The 13,807-nt window shown below is 35.2% G+C and overlaps 1 protein-coding gene across 5 annotated transcripts in view; it reads right to left on the reverse strand.

The window, feature by feature from the left end:
• DCAF6 (DDB1 and CUL4 associated factor 6) overlaps positions 1–13,807 on the reverse strand; it is a 73,248-nt gene that overhangs the window by 44,092 nt on the left and 15,349 nt on the right. For all 5 annotated transcript variants that reach the window (XM_066571882.1, XM_066571881.1, XM_066571886.1 and 2 more), the window contains exons 2-5: positions 13,040–13,101; positions 6,666–6,758; positions 3,894–4,079; positions 399–512 (exon numbers count right to left, since the gene is read on the reverse strand). In XM_066571882.1, the coding sequence (XP_066427979.1) occupies positions 399–512; positions 3,894–4,079; positions 6,666–6,758; positions 13,040–13,101 (455 nt within the window). The remainder of the gene's footprint in view (positions 1–398; positions 513–3,893; positions 4,080–6,665; positions 6,759–13,039; positions 13,102–13,807) is intronic.

A 13,807-nucleotide genomic window follows, 5' to 3' on the forward strand; every position in this document is an offset into this window, starting at 1 on the left:
CTCCCGTTTTGCATTCTACATTATTAGAGTAAAGCAGACTAAAAGATTCAATTTCAACAGACAATTTTTTTCTACCATATCTGAAGCCTCACACCAAAGCATTTTTATAAAATTTTTTAATTAAAAAAATGCCAAAGGATATAAAAAAATTTTAAAAAAGTGAAAAAAGACTCCCCAGATTTTATTGTTTCTTGGGAAACATACTGTCATCTCCACCAATGACCCTGAAATCTATTATTTCTAAAAGCTTTACCAGAATTCATATCATGTGTTTGTGTGATGCACAGCTCTACATTTAGGTAATCTTTTTTATAAGATTTTTATTACTATTTTATTTTGCTTATTTTATTATTATTATTATTATTAAAGAAATCTTTATTAAAAGGTTTCATTCTTACATCTTTACAATCTTCCTTTGTGCAACTTGTTTTGATGCGAGTATCAAACCATCTCACAGTGCCATCCTCACCACAAGAGAGGAAAGTGTAGGGATCATTTGGTACTGTCATAATCTGCTCAAAAGAAAAAAAAATAAGATTATGAATGCCTCCAGAAATAACACTAAATTAAAAATAAAAGCATCAATATTTGGAGCAGCAGTAAGGCAGTTAGGACTCAAGTCAAGCTTTCCAGTGAAGTAATGAGAAAAAATGAAAAACTGATGATGTTTCCTCATTTTCAAGAAAAGGTTTGAACTGTTGAAGTCAAAGGAAACTTTTAAATGTCACATAAGATTAAAGTTCCATAGGTCAAGGCTTACAGTTGTTTCTATTATCTTTTAATGCATAACATACATTTACTGCAATCACTTTTCAGATAACTTATCAGTTTGCTGCAACAATCAACAAAAGCTCTGTTTATTCTCTATCAAGTAATAGGAGACAATTACAAACAAAGTCCTCAGAAGTCTGAATGCCTTGAAAATACTAAATGGCTTTTATTCCCATTGGGCTATTCCTTTACATCCTAGGTAGTTCCCTGCAGCAAGTCTGCATTAAAGGCTGCTAGCAAGCTACCTCCTCACTGCAATATTTTTTTAATTTTTTTTTTTTTGAGAGAGCACTGTACTGAACCATTTTCCTAAGCTCAGCCCTTCTCCAGCTAGGGACAGCTCAGAGGGAGTCTCACATGAATGGCTTCACTCAAAGCCTCCTCAAGACAAGATAAAAAGGCAAGTGACCATAATGTTAAATATGACCTGAATTCCACAGGTCAGTGAATGCACAGGAAATGCCAGTTTACTTACACTCTGTCTCTTAGAACAGAAAACAGAGAATGTTGTGGCAGTATTTTTATTCTCCTACATTCCTGCTACTATCAGTAGACATTTATAAAGCAACAACAATGGCTAACAGTGTAATACATTCATGGAACACAGAGCATGAGCCATTCTTTAACATTTTAAATGAGATGATTTATCACCCCCACCTCCCGAAATTCTTAATAAAAGTAACTTAATGATATCTGCAAATCTCTCTACCTGAAATGGGGTTACAAAGGTAACAGCTGAAGGCTTCAGCCTCTCTTCTAAGGCTCAGCACAGTAATTGAGACAATGCTTGCTGTGCCAAATAAGAAGTCTAACTTGCAGAACAAAGGCAAGGTTTGAATACCAACAGAACTGCTGAGCTATGACCACAATTCTTCAATATATCAGTGTAACATATTGAAGACTGGTTTTCACTACATATTTCATTCAAATTAACTTCATTTGCATAGCTATAAAAGTTAGCAATCCACTAAATTCTTCATTAAGCATTTAGCAGAGCTTTCAGTGAAAACATTTTGCTCCAATAATGTTGCTGAATGTGAAAAGCTCTTATTTTTAGTAGCTGTGTTTTATTTTTGTTCACACTGATGCAATTTCACCCTATCCATGTAATATAACTTGCACATGGGAACTTTTATGTCCAGTGTTCACAAACATCCTAAGTTCTTTATAAGCACTAAACCAGAGAAATGGAGAAGTGCAAGCCCCAATAATTGAGTCAATATTACTACATTTAAGTTCAACAAGTACACATTATAAATATAAATATAAAATTGGTTTTTTACTAACTAAAAACTTGTTTGCTACTTAACTTTAAAAGTGTATAGCTGTACAATCACTTCACTGTATTTAAAACAAGAAAGTAAGAGGTGTTCATAAAAGTACATTCCCTTTCTGAAACACAATTCACATGAAGGGCAATAAAGAAAAGATTTGGCTGAGAAAAAACAAACTTGTCAAGGTCTTGTACAAACAATAAATTCCTCAGAAACATATCTCAAGAGCCTCGCCCTCTCTTATTCTATTCTCACTCAGAACTGAAAACAATTGTACAAATATCTCACAGTTTACAACAATCTACACCAATTTCCACACTCCTGTTTCATGTTTTTGTAATGTCTTGAACTGCCACAAACTCCAAGAGCTGCATAAATCCAAACCACATTCAAATTTAGAATTGGTACCTCAGGGGTAGCTTTTGGCTGTTGTTATTCAGAGAAGCCAGTGAGTCAAAGTTCTATATTTAACATGATGATGTGGTTACATACAGCTGGGCAGTACCAACACAATATTTAGAAATTATCTCTCCACTCCAGGATCCTCCCAACCTCAGTGCAAAATAGGATAAGAAAAATAACCTCATAAAGAGACAGAGTTGTTAAAACAGCCAGTGTCCTATGGAGGTTTTGATATTCCTTCCATTAACAGTGTTTAAAAGCAGCAAAACCAACCAAAACTGTATCACACTCCTGTCATTCAAAACAATAATAATGCCCTGCCCTCTTGTTAACATTATGGCTGAATAAAAATCATCCTAAATAAGACCATTTTGATGGTGCAATATAGCAGGGAAATGTAATTGGTGTAATTACAACCACAAGGACACTTTTACTACAGGAACAAAAATTTACTCTGGCAGTACTTCAGCCACTTTCTTTTTTCACACACCTCAATTCTTTTTATGAGAAGTTTTAAAGATTTTATTCATTTAACATGCAAAGAAAGTGATCTAAAAGCTTGCTATGAAATCTGAGCTGAATACATAAAAAACCAATGGATTTGGGATTTTTCCCCTGTGTGTGTACTGCAGTAGTGTTAAAAAAGCCCCAACAAATAAATAGTGAAAGAAACAGGAACACTTATAACCTACCAAAAAATTGACAATTTTTTCTATTTTAAGCATAGTAAGTTTTGCAACCAGCAGCTTTTGCTGTTATTTAAAAGAAGCAGATAGAACAATAAATCTTTCTATCTTCCTTACTTAAGTAATACTTTGCTTCCTCACTTGCCTAATTTATATGAACAAAACTTCCAAGGGAGGACTGAAAAGACTGTGGCTAAATTTACACCTAAAGAATTAACTAGAATACACAATAGAAAAATTATCTACAACTGTAAACACTTTTTTCAGATTAAGTTGTTCACACATGCTGAGCTAAGCATTTCTTAGAAGAATCTAAATTGTGAAAAAGGCATGAAACTGCTGAAAAGTTCAGGGAAGAGGGGAGGGGCAGGGGGGAAGAATAAAAATAAAAATGCAAAACAGTCACTTCCCCCACCCCCCAGCCTACTTCAGGAAGAAATTCAGAGCTCAATTTTAGTCTGCTTTGCTCTGCAGAATATTCATTCAGTGAAGGTGAATTCATATGTACAAAGTGGTCTTCCTTAGTACCATTTTTTGCAAAGTTTTCAATTGAATTCAGACAGCACATTTCTCTGTTCAAGTCTACTTTTTAAATGGGATAAAAAAGCAATTAAAAAAAGACAGAAGAAAGTTAAGAAAGTTCTGTAACTCTTACAGCACTGAAACAAAGTTTTCAACAACCTGGTTAAAATCTTGGGCACCAATACAACAAAATACATGTTTTCCCCATCTTAATCTTATGATTTATTTCAGGAGGTACCTCGTAGGTAGTCCCATAGTGGCAGGTGTACTGGCATTGCCTGTTGGTCTCTGCATCCTGTTCAACATTCGTGTAGAAAATGACTCCGTCTCCGGAACAAGAAACAATCTGTTTGTCATTGGTGCATGGCAGGAACTTTGCACTGAAAATATTGGCTCTGTGTCCTGAGCGAATCGTTGTGAGAACCTAAAGAACAAAGAAAAAAACGAGGCTGCAGCAGGTCAGTGTTTTCCAAGCAAATAAAGGATGGAAAAAACTCAGACTGTGAAATACCAGTTATGCCTAGGCTGCCAGTATGCACAGTTCAGTACAACACAACAGACAAGCTGCCTTTACACCAAATTTCCTCTAAGAACAACGTGGTTCTACAAGAGAGATGTGCTCAGGCACTTGCACAAAGCAGTCTGCAAAATACAAGGGCTGGAATGCAGCTGCCACCTTTGTTTTTACAATGTTGGTTCCAGAGCACATCAGGTTTCTCAAAGTGAAACATTAGTCAGGGTGATGGTGCAGCCACTCAGCACATCAGTGAGGAGAGACTTCAAATATCTGGGACATTGTAAGTCAAGAAGAATAAGGCACTGCAATCCAAGCCAACTTTATAGACTTTAAAATTTGATGTTACTCAAACTCACTCTAAAAAGGAGAACTGATGTTTATAAAGAAGAATGTTTTGAAACTAGCCAAAAATAAATAAACATTTAAAAACTTGATTATACAGGGAAATAAACCAGGACTTGACTTAGACTCTCATTCATCAACATGAAAACAGAGAAACATATGATTTACTTCACCATTCACAGCTGATTTTAAACACTTTGGGGTGACTCTTTATCCTTCCTCACATATTTAGCTTACCAAAACTGAAAAAACCTCCACATGCTTTCCTGTGAACAAGTAAACATTATATTCTTATTTCTCCCATCTGCAGCACTTGAAGCAAACTGCATTTTCACCACTCCCATTAGGAAAGAAATACTCACCAAGTTGTTTACAGTATGAAAATTACTTCCAAATTTCCACTCAATTAACTTAATCAAAGGAAGTGTTTTGCAAATGAAGTTTCTCTGTCAGTAGCAGCTCATGACTAACAGTTCAGAAGTGCTATTTCACACCTTTTAAATAATTCCCACTAAAAAAGTTTAACAGTGTATCTCCATATTCTGAAAGATACAAAATATTGATGGGCTGAAGTCTATTTTTGCTACTCTACCTAGATAATAACAGAAAATATGGTAATAAGGATATTTGCCAAGATGACAGAATTACAACACAGTTCTGATACCTATTTGCTGCCTTTTCCTGCATAGATCCTCTTACTCAAGCCAGAAAAAAAATTAAGCTAACATAATTGTAACACTGATTAAAAATCACATCTCTAGTACATTTCATGAATAACACTGATTATTGAGTCTTCTTGCTGGTACCTGCTGTTTTATAATTGCATTTGCATGTACTGGGGAAAAAAAACCTCAAAAATCATCTTCTCCTCTGCTGTTACAAAAAATAAATAAGTCAGCTAACTGTGAAAAATAAAAAAAGAAAACAAAACATCTCCTGCACTCCTCATAAGGTTTAAGTAGAGAAGTAGTACACAACAGCGGGGGAAACTGTCCCATGAAAGCATAAAGCTTTAAATTGCAGCACCTTTAAAATATTACAATATTTTAATGTAAAAATTATATAATGAGCAACTATCCCATAGTAGGATATTAAAATAAATTCTGCACAATACGTAACATTGAACATCCTTTATTTGCATGAAAAATTCTTACTCAGCAAGTCACTCCACCAACACTCACTTTGGAATATATCCATCATCCTCTTCACAGCTGTCTTTGATACCACTTTTCCAGCAGAACTCCCAGTCCAAGAGAAACCCTACCTAGTGATACTGATCTGAACTTTCAGGCTGACACCAAAACTGAAAGGAAGAGATGAAGTTTGGAAGCTCTGGGGAGGTGAGCAAAAGGGCCTTACCTATAGGCAGAGGCAACACTCCAAACAACCACAACCCTTCAGGAAAGCAAACTATTATTTTCTACTCAAACTCTCTTCCACCACACCTTCTGTTTCTCCCACACAATTAATTTTTGAGCATATCCTTGGGGTTTAGTTGTCAGCCTCTGAGAGGACACAGCTCAGAGCATCTGTTCTACAAAACTATCAGCAGTTCCTTCAAGAGAAAGGTGTGGGACAGTGCCACTACCTGATAGATGCCAGCTGGCACTACTGGGAGTCTTGCAGCTGCATTGCAACCCTTATTTCAGTACAAATTATTCTCCATCCACTTGCAGGGCACACACAAGGCAATGTAATTTTAAATTGGAGTGAACTGTTTTAATCAAGATTGACACTCCAATAACATCACACAGAAAGACATTACATACAGTACATTACACAGAGCAAAAAATACAGTATTTTAAAAAGTGAGAGGAAAACAGTTTATCTGACTACAAGATTTCATGAGAATTACTGAATCCTATTGCTAGTCCTGACACTAATCTGTGGTGAGACCAGGTTCCCTTTGTGCCTGGCCATGTACCGTAAAATGGGATAATACCAATGTCACAAAGGATTAGAACTCTCAAGTTTTAAAGCACTGTGAGATTTTATTCCCATTTATATACACTAGGAAGTGCATGATATTATCTTCTTCACATAATAATTAGTATCTGAAAACTGATATATTTAAAAATATCTTTTAATACCATGAAAAATACTAACTTGCATCCTATTTGAAAATTAACAAGCAGCCAGAAACAAACCTACTTTTCTGCTGTAGGGATTAGTAATGACCAGGTTGGTGTCATCTGAACCAGATAAGATATATTCTCCTGTATCATTCCAGCAAATTGTATTCACCTGCATGAATAAAAAAAAAAAATTGTTTAGACTTACATTAATTCAATTTTCACCATATTAAAACATCAAACTCATCCAACACTATAGAAATAGGAGTCAACAAATTCAACTGAAATGATGTAATTTCTAAGCAGCTAGCATAAAAAAAATTGTGTTTTTAAAACAAATTGATAAGGGAATCACCTGCTTCACCTATGGCATCTCAATTACTCCCTTAGCTCCTCAAGAGTTCATCAGGTAAATTAAGCTTCCCACAGTAGCCACAATTTTACACACTCAGGGGCTTTAATGTACCAAATCTACTCCACAGAGAGTTCTCTGAATTTGAACTGGAGGGCATCACAGTGCTCTCATTACTGCATCTTCACCATATCCAAATTCTGACCATCCATTGCTTGGCACACTTTTCAGTGACCACACCTTCTCAGGGAAAAGCACTGCAGAATCCATCCCAGATCCCTTTTGAAAAATGTGAGTAGGCTGGGAAAGAAGAATCCTACAGTGAGGTACAGAATTGTACTGGGAGAGCTTTACAATACATTTCCTTATCAATTCTCCTTTTCACAAGACTGTGCTTAATAATGTGTCAGTGAAACAAAGCTGTGAAAGCACTCAAAATCCAGGAAGCTCAAAAGGTATCCTCCAAGCAGCAGCTCATGCACAAGCACCAAAGACTGCATGCAAGACCATTATTATTTCAAGTAAGCCTCTAAAATACCTTCAAGTGTCAAACTGCAGCCATCACCATTTTCTGCTGGCTAGATTCTGTTGGCAGAACAGCTGCCTTAGTGTGATGTACCAGACTGGATTACAGAATTGGTAAAAAACCCACTTTATTCTGAATTATTTTCTTATGCTTTTTTTTTTTAAATTCAAATGTTTCACTCTGAGACACCCCCCCCCAATAAAAATAATTTTGTTTAAAATAAATACAAGCATTCTAGTTGCTGTTTTAATGACAAGTTGAGTGGGGGTTAGTTGCAAAATTAGAGTTAGCAGTTTCAGGTGGATCACAGGGACAACAGCACCTTGATATTCTCAGGTGGAGGAACTTGAGGAGAGATCTTGGTGTTAAACAAACATGCCTATGCCAGGGCTAGCTCAGTGCTCAGAAACAATCAGATATTGTTAGGATTTATTAGGAAATGCACAGAAGAGCAGGATATACATCCATGCATGGCAATCCCACGTGTCCCACACTAAGCAGTTTGGTTCATATCCCACTCCTGTATTCTCCATTTCCATTACTGCCCACTTGGAAAGAGAAATCATGACAAAGAATTACTGGGGTGCTCACAGATATCTAACACTTTTTATGGCAAGAAGCAAATATTTTGTACTGCTCTAGGGAAGGGAAATGATAGAAGCTTATGAGAGCATGAATGACATGGAAAAAGTAAAAAATAATTTTTTGCAGATCTTCACAGTACAGGAAATAGAAGGCCTTAAATGAACAATCCAATGACACATGGCTTTTTAATGAAACTGGAAATCATTGTTATAGAACACCTTAAACACCAGAAGTGGAAGGATATACATATTCATCAAAGAGAAATGAAAAATTATCAGAAACAAAGGTGCAGCTTCCACCTCTATCTACCCATTGAAGCATGATGTGTCCTCCAGAACACCCATCAAATACTGTCTGCTTGCCCTGTCTCAACTTCCTTCAAAAATATGTGCTGGCCACCTTCAGGGCCAAGTTATCAGGCTCCACTGAGCTTTGCTATGACCTTGCATGGCTACTCTTATGATTTTATAACTCTGGCTGTCAATCAGCAAGAACCACAATTTCAACCAGCCCCCAGAACCATCTATCATTGAAATAACCTGTCCTGACAATGGCTGTACTCTAAAATGTTGTCAAACATTGCACAGCACTACAGCCAGGGCAAACACACAACCCAGCAATGTTTATTTTCATCTACATTGCCTCTCAGGCAGAAAAGTATTATTATCATTGCCCTAAAGAAACCAAAATGCTAATGTAGGAATACAGGAATAGAAACAAGAATGAAACACTGAAAAAACAAGGAAGCTACTAAAAAATTTAAAGTCATGATATGAGAAAGAAAAGTTAGCACAAACAATTAAACAAATTGAGGGGGTGGATGTGTATATTTATGTACAAACACAAAATCTGAATGACAGCAAAGCAGAGAAACATTGAAGATGCAAAGGGGAGATAAGATTATCTAAATTGCAGCACCACAAGTCTACACAAGACATCAATCATTCTCCTCCAAAATTCCAATTTCATTGCAATGATTGCCTCAGTCGAGCAATTTTAATATACCCTGCCCAGACCAAAGTTGGTTCAAAAATAATCCTGAATGACATAACCAAATTACCAGAGGTCTGTAACTAAACAGGCTTTTTTATTCTGTACCCAATCACCTTCTCAGCATTACTGGCAACAAATAACTCAAAAGTAATAAAGTTTTTCAGTGAAATCAGGTTGTTTGGGTTTTTTTCAGAGACTTTCCAGTCAATATACACAGTGTTCAGTACAACCTTCTGACCAATACCAAATAACCCAATTGAATTTGCATATGGATCACTAAAATAAACAGAATTTTAAAAAGTTCTCTTCTCATTCCATGGTAGCAAACTACTAAAATAAAATGTAAAACAAGAACAGGAGAGGAAATTGCTTTTTATTTTGAAAAAATATTGGACTACCTGCACTGCCACTCAACACCCAACTAAAAGTATAATGTACCAGTTACTATTCTGAGAGTTTGGAAACCTTGGGAAAGGGTGTTGGACCCAGAAGAAAGGATACATCAAACACAAATGACAGACAATTACTAACAAGCTAAGAAAAACCAAAGGCTGTGAAATTAGTTTTTTTCTATTAAATACTCCACATTATTAATGGTATCTAATTTTATTTGTCACTCATCTAGCCTTGCAAAGAGTCAGCAGGCACTTTTGATTCATTAGTCAATTAGTGAGATATAAATTTATTATCTCTATGTTTTCCTCAAAGACAATGCAGGAGGCAGTGCAGCCAATCCCTAAAAAAACAAAAAAGCAAAGTCCTTACTTCCATGCAAAGTGACCTCAGAATCCATTCTTTTGTGAAGAGAAGAGATTAAGAGAATACAAAAATAGAAGAAAATAAATAAAAACAGCTGTAGATATCCAGAATATCAGGAATATCCCCCAAGCGAAGAAGGGGGTAAAAAAGGCAGTGCTTTTCATCTGTGGAGTACAAGGTGAAAATTGTTTCTAAGAAAACACAAACTCCCTATACTGGTTTAAGCCTGGCTTTGAGGAATACATCTGAAAAGGACTTGTTCCCAAGTGCCATCCTGAAGGAGATGATTGCCATGAAGGATGCTGGTTTGTTATTGATCTGAATGCCTGTACATAGAAATGAGAAGTTAGTCCTTCAGGTAATATTCTTTATTTCAGAATGTAGTATTTACTCATGTCAAATGCTTCATCTACATCCTGAAATGCAGGAGCATTTCATCCTTCCTCAGCTTTCACAGGACCAAACCAGGAAGAAAATTAGCAGTATTTTTACTGCAATTCAATATGGTTTCGAGTTTCTTTATCCTCTACTTTCCTCACACTTCATTGCTGCTGGTCCAGATTGCTTCTCTTTCAACATTTCTCCTTTGGATTTAATCACTTCACACAGAACAGCTCACCTACCCCTGTACATTTCCTCATCTTCTTAAGCTCCCTTTACAGCTAACACAGAAAATGGCAAGTTCTGGCATACAAATGATCTTACTGAATTTGACCATGTGAACCTTGTTGAAAGAGGCAAATCCTGCCCTGGAAGGAAGATAAGGCTATTGGCAGACATCAATAATTCTGCAGAACCAATTCAATTACTTCACACAGTGCTGCTAGAAACTGTCTTCAAACCAAGGGGAAAATGGGACTGTTTCAAAGAGAATTGCCCCTGAACTCTGAGGTGAAAATACTCAGATTTTAAGCAAAAGGTGTTATGGTAATATTACTGTTACAAGAGCATGGATATGTGAAGTAATTAATGGAATATTCCCTTCTTCACAGATATCCTGCCTGGGTATGATTATACACACAGCTGTATCTCCCATAGGATCTCTCTTCTGTCTAACAGGTGGGAACTTGGACTTTACTTTTATCCTCAATTAGTAAAAAAAATTTCTTGCCTTAAGTAAGTTGTCCACCGTGTCCAATTACATAGCATGCTTTATATAGAAAATATAAGTCACAGCTTATTCAACAGAACAATGAAAAAGTTCTTAAAAACACCAATCAACCAAACAAAACCCCAAACCCCTGCCATCCAACCTTCATTAAAAAACCCAACCACCCAAAAACCAAACCCAGAAACACCTTTCAATAGGACAATATGGCATTAATTCCCTATACTTGAAATGCATGCTGAGTCAGTTGTGGGAAGAATAAAAATAAAAAAAAGCCTAATTACCATTGATGGTAATAAGGAGTTTAATAAGTACAAGCATTGTAATTTCATTGATTTCTATGTCATAGATTTTTTTAAAAACAAATAGTAAGAAATTATACTGAGTGGTTGTTAGCCTTAAAATATTATTCCTTGCAAAAAAACACACAGTAAATGAGGTAGGAACTCCCAATAGCCCATTCCTTAAAGCTGGAGAGTTCTGAGCAAACTTAACTTCTAAAGACATTTTTTCAAACTGTAGTATTTTAATATTGTATTTAAATACTGAAGTATTTTAAATACCTGCAAATAATGCTGTAAGTTTACAATTTAAGTATTTTCCACCCACTGAAACAATTAGGCCATATGTAAAAGCATACTTTCAAAGCTAACACAATCACATCAAAATTGGTTTTCAAATAAATATCCATCAGGTAGATTAAAGCAACATCAACAGCCAACACCAAATCTGCAATTTCTATTACATGACACAGAGGCAGATAATTGAATAGAGATCAGTCGCTTAACATTTAACAAGTAGTGAAGAAATATTATTTTCCTATATTCTATTTTAATAGGAAAAAAATACTTTTTTACAAGGAAATAAAGAAAAACATAAATAAAAAGCCCTAATCAACTTCAGCAAAATAAACTTGAAAAATTTAATCTTAAGTATTTAAGGAGATGATAAATTACTTAGGGAAGAAATTTGGAAGCAAAGTATCACTGTTACAATCTTGAATATGAAAATTAATAAATACACACAGTATCATTGAATTGTTTGGGTTGGAAGAGACCTTACATCATCATTCTTGTAACATTCATTGGGAAAAAAAAAAAAAGAGAAATGTATATATTTGTGTCATTACACCAACACCATCTGTACCAGAACATTAAACTTATAATGTAATCAGCACAGGAAAAGTAGCTCACATTTATACACAGCAATTCTAATCATGGCCTTTTTCAGACTTTCCAGGCTCACAAAAACACAGGCACACCCAAATCATACTTCTGACCTCGAGAAGGCTGCATGCTAACAACACTTGCTCCTTAAAACTACTACTGTGTTAATTTAAAATTACATTGCTCCTCAATTTAATTAAAAGTCCGAGCAACTCAAGCTAAAATAATCATTATGTTCGTACAGTTTTGGAATTACACATTAAAGTACAAAAGCTGCACGTATGTTTTCATTTTTTTATAGAATACTTTCATTTTTCAGATATCATGTACAACTAACACTTTAACAACCATGAATTTCTGCTCTAATCCTCAAAGGTAACATGACAGCCTCTTTGTCCTGAACCTAGTTTAGGTAAAAGCTTTATTTAAAAAAAGATATGTTTAAAAATATTTGGACCCCTTTCAAAAATCAATGTTAATATTTAAATAAGCCTTTCAGGAACGCTTATTTTTGTTTTCATTGCCTATAAGTCAGCATGTAGCACTTGATGATTTGCTTTTTGAAATTGGAAAATAAATCACTCAAAACACTAATAAATTTTTAATTCAGCACAGTATAATAACAAAAAAAAAACCCCTTCATGTCAAGGTTTAAAATGAGTCCTAACTGAAAAGGTAGGAATGTGTTTAAATGGCAGGAGAGATTAATTCAATCAGTAATAGATAAGACATTAAGATACAGGACTGGTATTTTGTTTTGCTTCAATGGTAAAAGTGTCACATATTCAAGAAGAAACAAATAGCAAGAGAATTCAGATGTAGATCTCAACAAGCAGAGTGGTCCTGCTCAGCTTTAATGTACAAATAAAAGATATTTCACTTTTTAAGTTGAGGGACGATTACCATGGCAACAAAATCACAATTTAACAATTTTTAACAAACAAAAAAGCAACAAGTGACTTACACATCCATCATGCACATTCAAGGTTGCTTCAAGTTTTAATCTTTGGATAAATTCTCTTCTCCCTGTGAGGAAAAATACCAATTAGATAACTTTTAAAAACTGAAGTAGTTCAGAGCCTGCTAATGACCATTCACACGTAAAAACCTAAACGGTAAAGAACCAGAATATAAATTTAAATCTTGAAACAATTCATATGGTTCTCATTTTACAAATCCTAAGATAAGCATGACATTTGCTGGTTCTTCCACCACCTTTATTAAGAGTGCAGAAATGGCAAAACGAACGTTTCATAGGTTCACAGGCTGATGCTCCCTCTAAAACTAATAGCAAGAAAACAGAAATTAATCCTGTGGTTATTTGGTTGACTTAGCTGAGAGGGAACTATGATAACATAGTTCAAGCAGTACAACCTTTGCATTTTGCATTTGGAAAATTAACATTTCAGACCAGTAACATTCCGTTTCATTAAAATTATGTGAAAAGATGAGACGAAGGATGAAGGTGAAATCTATAAATGCATATGAAGACAAAGCCCCAGGAACTTTCATGTCCTTATACTCTATGTACAAACTGATTTTACCACTGCACTCAAAAACATTACTGTACTAAACATGTGAAGAGGGAAAACCAAAGTATATTGACAAAAACGTGGTCTTTTCCTGAACTAAATGTTTCAACACATGGCTTCAACTGTCAGGTTATACTGAACCTAATATTCCCCAAAAAGCACACTCAGAAAAGAAAAATACTGGTAAACCTAATATTTTT

Source organism: Molothrus aeneus, chromosome 2, assembly GCF_037042795.1.
Source record: "Molothrus aeneus isolate 106 chromosome 2, BPBGC_Maene_1.0, whole genome shotgun sequence".
Classification (NCBI taxonomy): domain Eukaryota; kingdom Metazoa; phylum Chordata; class Aves; order Passeriformes; family Icteridae; genus Molothrus; species Molothrus aeneus.